Source organism: Seriola aureovittata, chromosome 7 (assembly GCF_021018895.1).
Source record: "Seriola aureovittata isolate HTS-2021-v1 ecotype China chromosome 7, ASM2101889v1, whole genome shotgun sequence".
Classification (NCBI taxonomy): domain Eukaryota; kingdom Metazoa; phylum Chordata; class Actinopteri; order Carangiformes; family Carangidae; genus Seriola; species Seriola aureovittata.
Genome location: NC_079370.1, coordinates 17,641,669 through 17,657,273, shown reverse-complemented (window position 1 = coordinate 17,657,273; position 15,605 = coordinate 17,641,669). Strand labels below are relative to the sequence as shown.

General features: G+C 38.3%; 2 protein-coding genes across 4 annotated transcripts in view; both read right to left on the bottom strand.

Moving 5' to 3' along the window:
- The window catches only part of cdkal1 (CDK5 regulatory subunit associated protein 1-like 1), a 227,831-nt gene extending 225,894 nt beyond the window's left edge, over positions 1–1,937 (bottom strand). For both annotated transcript variants that reach the window (XM_056380394.1, XM_056380395.1), the window contains exons 1-2: positions 1,803–1,937; positions 267–430 (exon numbers count right to left, since the gene is read on the bottom strand). In XM_056380394.1, coding sequence (XP_056236369.1) covers positions 267–424 — 158 coding nt within the window. In that variant the 5' untranslated portion in view covers positions 425–430; positions 1,803–1,937. The remainder of the gene's footprint in view (positions 1–266; positions 431–1,802) is intronic.
- Positions 1,938–2,281: 344 nt separating this feature from the next.
- On the bottom strand, positions 2,282–14,319 carry LOC130172787 (transcription factor E2F3-like). 2 transcript variants are annotated; one of them, XM_056381707.1, is made up of 8 exons: positions 13,823–14,319; positions 11,479–11,599; positions 10,120–10,250; positions 9,907–9,995; positions 8,874–9,032; positions 8,172–8,286; positions 7,333–7,474; positions 2,282–6,482 (listed from the first exon to the last, which is right to left on the bottom strand). In XM_056381707.1, exons 1-8 carry the CDS (start codon positions 14,102–14,104, stop codon positions 6,193–6,195), a joined length of 1,329 nt encoding a protein of 442 aa, XP_056237682.1. In that variant the 5' UTR covers positions 14,105–14,319; the 3' UTR covers positions 2,282–6,192. The 2 variants fall into 2 exon arrangements, with proteins under 2 accessions (XP_056237682.1, XP_056237683.1); XM_056381708.1 differs by lacking the exon at positions 13,823–14,319 and adding an exon at positions 13,473–13,808.
- Positions 14,320–15,605: the final 1,286 nt, after the last annotated feature.

Here is a 15,605-nt window from a genome sequence, read left to right as displayed (position 1 = left end):
AATCAGCAGTTATCTGAACTCTGGCAGACAACAGACATTTTGACCTGTCATAGTAATATCAAAACCGTGGAACTAGCTCACCTAAATGGAATTCTGTTTTTTTATCTGTTGTTATCAATTACTTCTATGCTTTTCTATCTATGACGTGTAAAAATGCCACGATATTTACATCATCAGCCTAAAACAAACTGTATACTGAAGCAATATCACAATCAACTACTTCATACTATCAATTACTGTACCACTACACCAAACATTTAACCTACCTGTCAGCTTGGAGTTCCTCATTGATCAAAGCTTCTTTTTTCTTCCTGGACCTTGGTATGATACTCTTTCTAGCAGATTGTCTCTCATGAGGAGTGGGGTCACTAGAGGACACCATGTCTTCTATGTCTTCAATCAGAGAGTCACAGCTGGACGGCATGATGGTCTAAAAATCAGACAGAGCTTTGGTTAGCACAGCATTACTCTCGTCTATCATACAGTTGAGACCTGTAAGTAGTCGAGACAATGCTTAACAAAAATGGATGTTAAGAAAGACTTGACAACCAGTTATTAAATCAAGCATGGTAATGTGATAAAATTATTTATTTTAATACAATATAGGTAATAATTACATTTGTAATTACTTACAGGAAAAAAAACTGTCTAAAGTTCATTGTTTATCATTTATTTTATGTCAAAACTCTGGGCAGTAGGCAAAGAGTATGACAGGGCTAGTGAATTTCTGAAGGTAAGCATGAATGTTGAAAAGCTTGGCAAAGATCAAATTACAAACAATATTGCAGGTGAAAGAAATAATACAATAGTTAAACGTCTTGTAAATGTAAGCGCAGACTAGCTAGGAGCAGTATTGATGAAAAGATACTACGTAAAGCAAGGATGGGATAGTAAGTAGCCAGCAACCAATAATTATTATTGATTAATCCGCCAATTATTATCTTGATTAATTAGTCATTTGGTCTATAAAACAACATCACAAAATGATTACCAGTTTTCTGAGGACCTAGGTAATGTCATCAAATGCTTTGTTTTGTCTTTTTTTTATCTCTCTCACTAAGAGCTTTCTCATTCCTCTACGTTTCCTTACTTTAACTACAGTGCAGAAATATATTTTGTTAGCAATAAGCCACAAAAAAAGGCTATCAAGCTTCATGTATTTGGCAGTAAGAATTTGATTAGTGGATGCCAGAAATAGCCAAGTAATTAGGTCAAACATCCAAACTTCTGAGACGTTAATATGCATCCAATTACTTTGGTAGACGTATGTAAATATAGTGAAGACAAACGTTGACATAGTGAAGACAAACGCAACTGAAAACCATAGCTACTTGCAAGGTTTGTCGTGTAGATTTTGAAAAAAAATAGTGACACCCAAAACATACCCTCACATCTTAGCTGCTGCGGTTGACGATAGCTACAAATAAATCCAACAACATAAATATAGGTAACATCTGCGTTAATTTTATTTCTGAGCTGTTTATTAAACTGACGTTAACTAGCCATGTGCAAGTTATATTATCATACCCAGCTAGTGTTTTCATTATTTTCACCCAACTTTCACCTATAAACTAACTGCATACACACGCTAGGTGACATAAAATAGCTAACGTTGACTGATAAAAACTAGAAACCCCTGAAAATATTTGATTTGACAGATAGCTATCATCCTGGAGTTTAATTTTGTTGAGTATCATTGCCATGCTAGCTGTTAGCTTGGCTAGCCTGATTAGCTAGCTACTACCCACGTGCATCATATTTTGGACTGGAAGACGCCTTAAGATAGTGTAAATGTCCCTTACCTTGGTCGCAATGTGGTTATTAATTTAGATAAATGCAAATTCCAAGGAACGTTTGTTTTGAAAATGGAAACAAGTATTATTTACACCATCAAAACATAGCTGTCACAACTCAGACCGCCATACTTGTGCGTGGAGACGGTAGGCAAAGAGGGACAAACTAGACGCGTGTGCACATACAGGGGGTGAATTATGGATAATTTTGTTTCATGTAATTTGTAGTGTGTCACTTAACTAAGCATGACACAAAGCGATATATGGATAAGTCAAAACATGGGCTTAATTTTTTTTTCTTAAGGTTGCTGATTTTATATTTTAGCAGACAGCAGTACAGCCAACCAATATGTTTCCAGGCTTTTTTCCGTTTGTACTTAACATTACAATGCAAAGTAATCCCTTAAGACAAATCATAAACAAAATTTTAGCAAATCATTTTCTTATTTATATTGTCTTTATTCAAATTTTCAATTACAAACGCCCAAAGTACAAAACAAATCCATTTGCCCACCCCCCACCCACCAAACAAATACAACTCAAATTCCTCATTTAACAGATGTTAAAGAAACAGTATATAACTGAGTAACACACATCAAAAACATCGAATTAGTTTACCTTTAACATTCAACAGCACACAGATACTTTCAACCATGAGTTCAAATTGCAAAAAGAAGGTAATGTGATATTACAGCTTTTTTTTTTCTCTGTAATTAATGGAAACAGGCATCAGTATCATACTTTTACAGTCAATTCGATCCAATCAAATAGTTAACTTTTCACATAACCATTACAGAATATTTACGGATCAATATATTGTATTTGGTAACAGCTTAAGAATAACCATAGGAAAATAGCAGGAAAACAGTGCTGTTTCAATCTTGACTATAGTTAACACCACATTTAGCCTAATGATAACTTTCTGCAAGGTCTAATCACACATCAGAATCACACATTAGAAATGAAGGAGCTGTAATTTTAAGAGTCACCCATAATACATTTACAGTCTCACTGGCTAACTAGCATTAGCAGTGCATTACAATCTTTAACATTCCATTAGAAACTGATGGAAAGGTACAATCTTTCCAAAATTCATGTTTCCATCACATAAAAGTGGATAAAATATTGTGACCAGATTCTGGTCGCTTATAATAGATGGAGGAAAATGTAATTACCTATGTAAATGGACTTAGAAAATAGCACAACTAGTTAGAGAATCAAATTGGGAAAAAAAATTGAGCTTGACTTTTCCATAAATACATATAAAATACAATGATATAAATATGCCTATAGGGAAATTGTGTTTTGTGAATCAGAGCATTTCTGTGCGTTTGTCAAATTTCATTCACTTAGTGGCGCAATTAAGTTAAGTTCTGCTGACTCAGAAACTGTATCATTATTTTTCTCCTCAACTGAATAAGTGAGGGTCAGGTTAATAATAGCGTTTTTAATTTATGAAGTGAAAATACTATTTTAACTGGATTCAAAACTCTCTGTGAAAGTGAAAGTAGCAGAAATGCAAAAAAGTGTCAATGACTCCCTCACATCATTCCAAAACTAAAACGGACACACAGTGTCACAGAAGCAAAGCTCCCTACACACTTCAGCAGAGGACAACCAAGTCACTGATGGAGGTTCAGTGGCATACGCAGACATGCAGGTAGTCTCCTAATGACCAGAAAAATTATGATAAGCTAACTTTGAATGTGTACTAGTTTTTGGGTTTAAGAGATGCTCTGCATTTAACAAAAACACTGACAAAAAACTAAATAACTTATGGAAAAAAAAAAAAAGACAAATTCGAAAAAATATTGCAATACATTTGTCCGTTTAACTGTCCATCAAATGTGCACCCCAGTATTCAAATTTAACATGTGACAACATGACACTGGGACTGAGTGGAATCTCGCTCACCTCAAAAGACACAAGTGCGATGTAATATCCAATATCACATCTAAATAATGTAAGGGTCATTTCTATGACAAAGGGGAATTCAAAGACTCATACACACTATGGCATTTACCTCTACGCCCTATTACTATTGTCAAACATTAAGTGAGAGGTAGCCTACAGTACCTTGTGCACTGAAAAATTTAGAAAACTGTACATCAATTTACACATGGCAGGCTTACTCTTTAGCAAGCTTGATCTTTGACATTAACTCACACATGCTGCACACGCAATTACTCAAGCGCATATCAATCAGGTCGGGGAGAAGTTAACACTAGCAGCAGCAATATTTCCTGCAGCCGCAGGTTTTCTAGTTTAAAAGCTAGGGTTTCAGACAAGATGTTTGCTTTCTGTTATTATCAGGGACGTAATCAAACACAAGAACCTATTACAAATGAATAGCAATAGTGTTTCAAATTCACATCCCTACACCTTAGATCACCAAGTCCTCAAGCTTTTCTTGATTAACCACTGTTTTAAGATTCAGTGGCCCTAGACAACACGACACCAAGACTTGGTTGCACTGAATTTGCTTAACTTACAAAAGTTTCATTTTTTTAAATTATTTTTTATTTTTTCAATATTCTGTTATGGCAGAAAATAAGCCCTTCATTACATGCTGCAGCCTCAATTAGTGGCTATCTGGTTCTTTGTTGCTTAGGTGACCATGATATCATTAGTTATTCTACAGTATTAAAATCCATTAAAATTCAACATTTATTAAACCTAAAAAGTCTAATACTCACCTATCCTGTCTCCTACACTGCTTTCAGTACACACTGAGTAGGCAGTGTGCATTAAGTGGTTCAAAGTCACATTTTTCTGATAAGCTCAAACCACAGTATAATTTCACAGCACACAGTCTAACTGAGGAGGCATTATGGGAAGTTTTGTTATGGCAGCTTCTGCTGACGACAATGGAAGGGAGAGGTGAAAAGCAGCAAGAAAGAGGAAGTTTCAGTCCTGAATTCACAGAGGATCAATAAGAGTAGGAGATTAATTTCAAGTTTGCACATCTTATGTCCTAACAGGCCAGATTCATACAGGTACATCAGGTGTTTTTGCTTAACCCCACATTACCCAGGAGTGATGGCTTTTCTGGGTTCTGTTAGCAACAAAACACAAATTTCTGGGTTATGTAAGGTTAGACATAACTTTTGAGCATTTTTTGCATTTGTCATTGCACTGTACAAAATATGAGGTTGCCCAATTGATCAGTAGTTGACAGACGGATCAGGTGGATAGGCAAAAAAGACTGTATGCCTAAGAGCATTCAGAGTACACACTCCTATTATTTTCCATTGTCATTTTGCAGTTTGCTTTAAATCAACTCGGGGGCACACCAAAAGCAGTCATTCATGCCACTCTCAATACATCTCAATAGTGCTTAAATGTACAAAATACTCATACTCTTGTAACTTTATAATTAGAAGCCCAAATATACAATAGATAACCTGACAGGTGTCTGAGCAGGCACAGGCACAAGATAGGCGACCAAAGTCTCAGCCTACCTAACCCAACTGTAACTGCCATGGATGGTGTGCACCAAAATTCCCCTGTGTTTTATATTTACTTTAATTTCTAAAATGCTCTACATTTGATCACAGAAAAATGTCTACTTAACAGTCAGCAGTATGGGCATTCAATCACAGATGACTGGCGTACTAGAATGCAACCATTAAGAATTCTTCAGGATCTCCTCTGCCCCCAAAACACTTGGCGTTAACACATCTTACAGTTGTGGATATGTCTCGGAATGGATTAGCTGGATGAATTTGGACAACTGACAAGGAAGTGCATCACTGGGAACACAGAGATGAACTTATTCTCTCTTTGCCAAAACACAGGCATGATAAATCTTCATATTTTCAGCATCCTTCAAGACTTAACAGTAAACAATGTTCCGCTTCCCTGCTCTTGAGCTTTCTACTGATGGTTTCTGTTGATCATATCTTTGCAGCTCAGTTGCGTTTACACTTTAATTTTATGCCAAACCCAACCACCCAGGATGTGTGTTAATGCCATGTGATGTGGGGGTATTTTCGAGTTGTTCTCTGTACGGTGACGTGACCTTAGCCTGATTCAAAGAGGTGGATATCCTTCCCCTTACCGTTAAACTTAACCAAATAGACAGCAAAGGCTTTCAGATGTTCCCCCAATACTCAGCTACACTGAAGGCCTTCCATAGCCTGAGACAAGGAGTAATGGATATGTCTGCACATTGACCAGTCGTGTCTTTATGTGAATCATTCAAGGCCATTCAATTCTCACACCATGTAAGAACATGGCATTTAGTTCCACTGGGACTGAAAAAAAGCCCTCAATGTTTCCCCTCCATCTATTTAAAATTGGCTTCTACTAACTACACAGACAGTCATAGGCATCAAAACCCCTCACTGATTCTCCATCTCTCTCCCATGCATTTAATCAGAATTTCTGTTAGCTAATGCTAGCTGCACAGGAGGTCATCCAGGCTGGAGGGCATTTTATCAAAGTCATAGGCCTCAAACAAATCGCTGATTCCCTGGTCATCTCCCAAACCTAAAAGGTAGTCATCTTCCAGAAGAGGAGGCCCGAGGTTTAAGAAAGGCCCCAAGGACGAAGGGATCTGGTCGTCCGTCTGCTGGAGAAGACTGGTGAAAGGGGACGAAATGGGGGAGAGAGTAGTAACGGAGACAGCTGAGGAGGAGGAAGGTGGAGCCACTGCGGGGCTGGGAGAGGCGGTCGTGCAGCTGGGATCTGTGAAAGAAAATGGAATCAACTAGTCATTATCTCTACATGGCCAAGAGACAGTTGTAGGCTAACTGAGTGGCTATTTTGATCGGTGTTAGAGTGCTTATTGCACTTGAGACCATACTTCAACTTTGATCAAAATTACCTTTCTGGATCTTATCACAGTTGACTTTGATTGTACCATGAATCAGGGCTTTGAACCAAAAGTTGCATGGATACAAGCAAGTTGTTTATAAAAACAGTTTGGGTTAAATGTTTATCAGTCAGGTTAGAGTTGGAAACTGGAAACAAGTGAGTCAAAACAAATATTATTCTAGTGCTAGTTTAACAAAGCATTGCACAGTAAACTCTCATCTTTTTTCATATTATTGTCCATACTAGTTAAGAACAAATACCCATCAGCAACACTGATCAGACAATCAGACAACTGTCCCAACACTGTAGATCTTTGTATTTGTACTGGGGTCAGAAAAATTCTTACACCTTGACAGCCACATTAATAGACGCTCAGTCTATCAATAAATTTGGAACAGACCAGATGATGACAACTAACAAATCCCCAAACTTTCATCTAGTACCACCAGAAGGTTAATTTTTCTGCGTGTCCAAAGTGTTGTGTTGCCCATGACAAGATACAGCAATCCCAATCCAAAGATCATATCCCCATCAGTCTCAGCTTCACTCAGCTGTAACATGCTTACCATAAGTCTGTTAAAATGATATGCCTGAAAAAAAATACCTATAAATGTAAGCCATGACTAAATTGTTTCTTTAGTTTTAAAGACATAGATGAAGGGAAGTCAAATAAACCTCTACATGTTAAAAACTGTAACACCTATGCTTATCTAGAACAAACCTTGAAGGACTTTGAGGAAAGGAGAGTTCCCATTGATATCTGTGTTTCCATTTTTTACAGGACTCCTGGGGTCATTCTCCTCATCTGGACACAGCAGGACTTCTATGGGACCTTTGGTGCTGGTCAGATGGATGGACAAACTCTGGAATAAAAAAATGAGCTCAATAAGTTCAGATCAGAACAGAACTGCACTTGATGGATGGAAATATCTTTTTTTAAAACTGCAAGTCTCCTTTCCAGACGGTTCCACTGAGGTATATACGCAAAACTGATACTCAAGTACAAATTGATGCAAATACTGCAATACACCATGAAACACCTTTAGTTACTGAGATGTCATCCCCAAATGTTTGGTAAAAATCAATAAGCAACACCAACTCTAGGAGGGTGAACTGAACTTCCCGCAACTTCCAAACCTGGTGCACGGATGTCAGAAGAAATTATGTATACACCTTAAGTTCACACACTGCACATGTTCTGTGAAGTGGTCAATTCTTTTTTTATTTAGAAACCACAACACAGGGTTAAGTCTGCTTAGTATAAAGATTGGAAGCAGGGAGAAGCAGGTGTCTGACTTTGTTGTAAACCCCATTCAGACAGGATTATTATTCACGAGTAGCATGTCCCAGACACATCACAGAGTTGAAACTCATACAAATATTGTCTGGGTAAGAGGAGAAAAAGTCAATTTTCCCCAAATGTCCAACAGATTTTCTGTTAATGAAATACAAGTCATAGGACAGATGAAGTGAATAAGTGAGCAGGAAGATGAAGTTTCATCTAGACAACAACAATAAGTCCGATCTATGTCGGCAATGCGTTTGTGCGTGTATACATACCTCATCGGGGTCTGGCACTTCTAGTTTGGTGTCTGTGGGCGCTTTGACGACTATAACAGTCTGGTCTCTGAGGTTTCCCAGCTGTTTGATGTCTTGGTATGTCACATAGGCATATGTGGAGAAGAAGTGGTTAAAGAAATAACACCACAATGTCCGTACATGTTAATACTAAACTAAACATGTGTATGCAAGCCTGAAAAAGCTCATTACGTGATGACAAACATCTAAACTGCTTACGTGATTGCAATACCATGGCTCTGCACATGCCGGTGTTGTAAACTAGATGAGTTAGTTAACATTTTAGACACTATAATGTAAAAAAAAATTTGCTTTATACGGCATACGTGTGACAGATAAGATGATCGGTAAAAATCAAAATCAAAAGTCCTAAAGGGTGTTCTCTAAAGAAAGAGTTGAAAGATGAAGCCTTGCACCTCTGATTAGAATCTGATCTGAAGTTTTTTAGACTGATTTTGATCATTTTTTAAAACTCCGTTCAGTATGTCACTGTTGACATATTACCATCAACTCACCGTGAGCCAAGAATCAGCCTGACCATACAAACAATTTCACACTGACATCAATTTAGCTATGTTTAGCTGTAAAATTATGAGAACATAGTTACAGGTTGTTTTAACACTAAAGGTAGCTAGGAATCATTTTTACTTTTGGATGACATGTCACCTAACAGCAAAAGGATATTTCTGGTTGCTTGGCAACTCGCTCATGTATCTCATATCCAGGCTGCATCTCTGGATAAGTTGTTCAAGTCTCTGCTCCTCTTCTCCCAGCGCAGAAACTTCCGCTGCCAGTCTTTGTCTCTGGCTCAATGCTCCCTCTACCTCTAACAGACTACAGCCCCTGGGTGAGAGAGGATTGAAGAGAGTGAATTAAACAGATTTAGTATTTGGTACAATAGCTTCAACAGTGCAAAAAGGTGTCTAATCACAGTTTTCCTTTACTTGTCCTTGTCGGTCGAGTTGGTGTACCATAGATTGACGTTCAATACTTAAGCAATATCTTCCCTGTGAGCAGATATTGCAGAGGAAAGTCGGGTTAAAAAATATGGGATTGTACTCGAAAACTGCATTTTCAACTGGCAAAAATATAAAACAATAAGGTATAATAATAAGGTTTCTCTAGGAACCCCAGTTCCTAGGCTACCCTCCCTGTAAGAGACAAGTGGACTATAAATGGCCACAATGAAGTCAAAGTACTGAAATTGTTTTGTCTTTCATAAAAAGTGCTAAATTCTCTCTCATTTCACAGTTATTCTGTGCTAGATGAACACAATTATTCATCCGTGGACTCCTCCAAGTTAAGTGACTGATATACGGAGTGAATTTATTTTTGAAAAATCTAAACTTGGGCCAAAAACATCAAAATCTTAACCGAAAGGAAAGAGAGATACAACATATCCTCATAAAAACACTGGGGAAAAATAATTCATGAATGCACTCATAGGCCTGAAGTTGTAATTAATGAATGATGATCTAATTAAATGTTCGCACTGTGTGGCACAGTCAGGTATCATCATACTTGGATGTGTCAACAGCTTGCATGCAGCCACCTGCCTTCCTGTGCAGGCAAAGGAACACCTTGAACCTGTTTACTGGCAAAACATTTTTGCTACATCAACCCAAGATAAACCCACAAATTTTCTGAGACTTCAAACTGCAGTAACAATACATGCACACAACTTTACATTACCAAGTGAGAGAGAACGACCACTTACATCCACTGAATGTTGTTCTTTGACTTCTTCTTGATGAGGTGGATGCCTTCTAGTACATTAGTTATATCATAAAGCCGCCTTTTCTGTACCTGAAGGTAGAGAATACGGGTCTTTAGATTAACAGCGTAAATTACTAACCACAAAAATGAATCTCTGACAGTATTCATTTTCATTTTAAATGCAGTGAACAGATACATTCAGAGATGAAGATACCTGTAAGGTTTCAGCAGCGAGGTTGAGGTCCAAAACGCCATCAGAGGACTGAGCGAGAAGGTCCACAAACTTTTTTGTAAGGAGACCCAGGGAGGTGTCATACCGCGTCTTCTCTGGTGGAGATTTGGGCGCTATAATGAAGGAAAAGTAGTAAGAGCAGAGAAACCAAGGGGAAGGACAGTGTGTTTCAGCGTTATACTTGATATTGAATTTTGGCGAACAAACTGAGACTCAAAGATCCCTTGAAACAGTTTTACTTGAAAAAAGGAAGTCAAGAGAAACGTGGCTTCATGGATTATGTGAAAGAGACAATCAGATCACAGGATTCCCAAGATATCAAGAAGTAAAGTTTCCAACAGCAGCAGAAGTGTCAGAAAGATATTAATAAGTACAACAGTATAATTTTAACAAATCCAACACAGCTGCCTTGACATTAATGCATCTGAATGAAGCTGATCATATTAAATCTTGTGCTGGGACTGTGTCACAAAAATGTAGAATCAACTTTGTGGTCAATTTGGGAAAATTGATGTGGTGTTTTTGTCCTGGACTACATTTAAAGGTTTAATAGCAAAAGTACATTGCAATGTTGGAAAAATAAACTGGGGTTGTTTTTTTCCATCAGGAAATGTTGGTGGCAAATAACTCAATCAGTCACAATCTGCTAGGGGTGGTGTGACTTAATTGAAGAGGGGATCAAAGGCTACACTACAGGTCAAGCAGTGGGTTGAAGTTTACCTCAGGTTTAATAATCTCCAGCTGGAAACATTTTTGCGTGAAGCATAAAGTTATATTTCTCAGCTGGACTTGTATTTCATTATCAATAGCTCTGTGCTGATTGCATCAGTTCCTCTCATCAGAGAGTTACAGAATTTAAGAGAGGAGCACAGGGGCCACAGCAGCGCCCTGCCTCACTGCAAAACATCCTGTGGCTGGAATCAACCATATAATTGCACTACTGCAATGAAGTGGTTGGCTATACAACGTGAATACAACAACTAATGTCCATGCTTTGTTTCTTTTTCTAAATTCCACATATATTCTATTTTAATAAACTGTGCAGGACATACATGCAGAGAGGAAACAGAATATTAAGGGACATCAGAGAGGATCTTTTATGGTTTGTCTATTCTGCAGTGATTAAGCCCGATAATATAATTTGAATTAGTTAGGCAGCAGTTAGGAGGGTTTCATGTTAAGGAAAAATTCAGTTTATGTAGGCAGAGGATAAATCAACCTTTGTCATGCTTTTTGAATATGTGTGTTCCCCATTTCTACTCCAACCATTTTTTCCGGTAGAAACTGAATTGAACTACTGAATGGATGTCAGAAAGCTCCTTATAGCATTCTGCTTCTTACTTCTGGGTGTCTTTAGCCGTGCCCCATTGGTAGCTGCTGCCGCTCCTCTGCCTCTTGGAGTTTTGGCTGGTTCTGACTGGTACTGGTGATCTGAATCATCAAGCGCCAATCGCCTTTTTGCCTAGGAGAAAAAGATACTGTTCAGAGAAAATACTGGTGTTTTGGTTGTCTGAGGCATCATAACATTGATTTTCTCTCCTCAGTGTCTTCCATCTAATGTAAAAAATTATAATAGAAATAAAAGAAAGAAAGAAAACATTTATAAACTGTTTGATGATGAACACAGAAAACTCACTGCAGCACACTTCACCAAATCAGAGAAGACATTGTTCTTCACAGCCTTTTCCATTTTAGTTTTGATAACCACCGCGCATTTAATTTCAGAATATCTTAAGTGAAGCTGTGAGGACATAGTCTGTCAAGACACAAGATGTTTTTCATCAAAACTCCAAAGTATCATGGAGAACTTGTGTCAGTTTAATACACTTTGCCTTGCATCTGATGATGTGTCACAAAACCAGTCACTGATTTCTTCTTTTCCAACTTAATTTTACCACATGGCTTTAGAGTGAGTCACACTTATGGGTCTGATCACAATGCTGCACAGTAATATCAAAGAAAACCAATTCGAGTATACTAAAATAGAGTATACTCAAAGACCACATGATCCTATGAGCAGAGGGAACAGTCAAGCCATTTTGCTGTCGTAGCAGGCCACTTCAAATATTGTTTAAAAGAAAACCCAATCTACTGTGTAAGAATATCAAGTTATTTTTTGTACCCCACTTACCCATTAATCAAATCCAAATGTTATTGCTACCAATGTAAGCTCAAGAGCCGTTTGTGAGCTTATTGTATGTTTACTAGTTTAGCTTGACAAAGGCCAAGTATGTTTCATCGCCTGACTTCAGCAGTGGTACAAACTTATGTGTCTGCCTTGTTACTTTAATATTTAACACCATGTTTAAGCAATGTGTTCTACATCCCTGAGCCTTTATATTGCAGATGTTGTGCCACCCAATATAACCATTTCTGAACCGATAATGTATTGTTTCTCTTTCAGTGAAAAACTGCATACTTTTTCTATTGCCAGTTTAAATTGGCATTCTGGTTATTGTCACCATTACATGGCATGGTGGCTCGGTGAGTAGGGAACCCTTAGATTTTTGTGGTGGCAATGATCCACCCTGTTTTAGTGTCTTTGAGCAACACCCCAGTACCAGAGTGCTGTTTACTCCATTTCCCTCTAAAACTCTAGGAGTGAAGTTAATTTACCCTGAGTGAACATAAACTATTTAAATCATTATTAAAACAGATCCCTAATACTTTACTTGATCAAGCCCTAGTATGAGAAAGAATAATATGCCCTCTGTTGACAGCCAAAATGTCAGCCATTTTATATCAGCAAGCAGCTCCCTTCACCCCCCCTGCCTGGTCATGGCTTCAGCCTGAGATAGAGACTGGTTTAGTTCATGAAAGATGAATAGCCAGGAACAAACCACCACCCTGAATGCTGCTCAAACTATTTTGTGTGGTTTGTGCATGTTGAGAATACAGGAAACGTGCATCAGCACTAAAGCAACAAACTCAAGTTTCACTTTACTTGGCATGAAAGGCACCATAACGTTACACTTTATTTACAAAAGAAGGACACAAGACATTTGTGCAGAATTAAGGTCAAGGCCAACAACGAGTAATGTTGTCCTCTAATAATCAATAATGCTACTAGCATAGAAAGCTAACACATTTTAAGCTTCATCCAAGTTGGCTTGCATCTTCCGAGACGTGTGGGAGAAATATCTACCGAGTAGTTTGAGAGCTGAGGAAAATCTTTAGCATTGTATAACCTCGTGTCTTCACAAGTTTAGCCACTCGTGTCTTGCTAGAAAGCGAAAAATGAGCTAAGAGCCAAGCTGCCCAACAAATCCCCCAACCCCCAAATTAAGACACTAACAGCAGCCACTAGGCCACCGCTAACGTTACTCATCTCTTACCAATATTTCCATCTGCCTGCGAGGGTGAAGCAGACTCAAAAGCGCCATGAAGTTAGCATAGCACGCTATTAGATGACATGTCTGCGTTTCTGTAAACGCAAAACTAACTTAAACTCGCGGTTTGCTTCCCTACAGTCAACAAACCACTTAACCAACCCACTTGAATAACTTAGCTAGCGGTAGTTAGTTAGCCACCTCGCTAGGTTGAGTCGTGGGAATGCACTGGCTAAGTAGCTAACGTTAGCTGCCCGAACAACAAGCTCGGCTAACCTAGCAGGCTAACATTTTGTCGTGTTTGTGGCTAGTTGTAGCAAGCCAAATGTGTTCAAACGAGCTGTGTAGATTATTACCGGCGGTCTTCCCAGAGCCGGTCGTTGTCCTGCTCCGTTTGCTGCAGCTTGTTGTGGAGTTGTGTAAATGTTGTTTATCTGAGGCTCGGATAAACACACATTTGATGTCTGTGTAACGTTGCAAGGCGGTGAGGTGGTTATTATTTGGATATACGTAGCGTTGGATTGTCCAGGGTTTAAACGATCCGAAAGAGTTGTTAAAATTATATTATTGTCCAGAGGAGAGCCCCCAACCCCCGCTAAAATCACTTTGTCCGGAGCCGAGGAGATCCCTCTTCTCATCTTGCGTATTCGGGGTAACCCCTTTCTTGTCTCTGTACTTTTAAGCCCGTATGGCTGCTAATCCGCGGCAATAGTTACAAAAATAATCAGACCGAAGTAAAGATGAGAGTCTGATTCATCGACTTTTGTAAAGTATTTTTCTTTATGAAAGTGCATTTAGGCAGATGCAACGGATTAAAAAGTAGCGCAACTCTCGTTTCTCCCGTCTAGAAATGGCTTCAGGAAGCGGCCTGATGAATGAAGGGATACGGTTTACGCGCTCAAGAGCCCTCCCGCGAAACTCAGATTTCCCGGGAACTTTTCAAACGGAATTTACATGCCAGACGCTATTGGTTTTTCAGTAAAGAGTCCCCACCCCATTTACTGCAGTATTGGCCAATGACAAGTCAGTCGTCAGCGCGCCACGTGTTCATTGGCAGTTGTAAACAGGCGACGTCACCTGTCACGCCTTGCGTGTTCCCTGACAGGACGCTAAGTGGCGCAAGTGACCAATTGTGCTGAAGAGACAGATGAAGTGGTAAATCAGGCAACCTACAACAGAACAGGAAACACGACTATGTACTTAATAAACGCTGAAATCTGAAATCTACTTGCCATATATTTTTACTTTAGTTTGATATTATTTGATGTATTTATTATTTTTCTTCTGATGCAGTAAATTAATGCCACAAGATTTTTGTCTGCTCTAAATAAACAAAAGTTTATAAAGTTTATAGCAGGAGTAGCTAGTAGAATTTGCAGGCTTTAACATAATATTAGGACCCTTTTTTAACTTGATTTTTGTGATCGCTTGGATGTAAGAATGACAGCATTATCTTTGAGAATTAAATACTGACTTCCTCTAAAATAATGGGCTGCTGTGATTTTACTAATTGGTAAAACTAGCAGAATAAAAAGTAGTGACGATACTAAATACAAATTGAAAAGATCAAATAAAATTCAAAATGCAACCTCCTCTTTTTTTCTCCTAAAAGATATCTTAATTTAAACTTAAATACTGTGTGGCAGTATCATGTTTGCATCATGTTGTCTGCATAGATCTCTGGGGCCCTATATTCCCTTGGTTAGCCTATTTCATACAGAGTATAAGACATTTGCAAATTTATTTATTTATTTCTTGTGCTTTGTTTGTATTCAACGGTAGAATTTTTACTTTTACATCAGTAAAGGATACGGCTACTTCTAGTACTTATACTACAGGCATGACACTGGCCATAACATTTTGCCTATTGCTATTAAAGTAACCCACATGAGAGAAATGTCAGTATGTACTGTATAACCTGTAAATATAATAGTTGGCTATATACTATTATTATTGTGGTGGTATTATGACATATAGATAGATAGATAGATAGATAGATAGATAGATAGATAGATAGATAGATAGACTGTACAAAAGAAATCACCACCAGGCTGCTTCTTTAAAGATGATGCTGACCTCTGACCTCCCTGTTGAGGGGTTCAAAGGAATTAAGGGGAGTCACATCTTCAAATATGAACA

What these genes read in the sequence shown, in the direction of transcription:
- LOC130172787 (XM_056381707.1), bottom strand. Translation starts at nt 14,104, where the DNA reads ATGAGAAGAGGGATCTCCTCGGCTCCGGACAAAGTGATTTTAGCGGGG. An exon ending in AAGAACAACATTCAGTGGAT is followed by an intron (nt 9,033 to 9,906) that starts GTAAGTGGTCGT and finishes TCTCTCACCCAG; the next exon opens with GGGCTGTAGTCTGTTAGAGG. An exon ending in AAGTGCCAGACCCCGATGAG is followed by an intron (nt 7,475 to 8,171) that starts GTATGTATACAC and finishes TTTTTATTCCAG; the next exon opens with AGTTTGTCCATCCATCTGAC.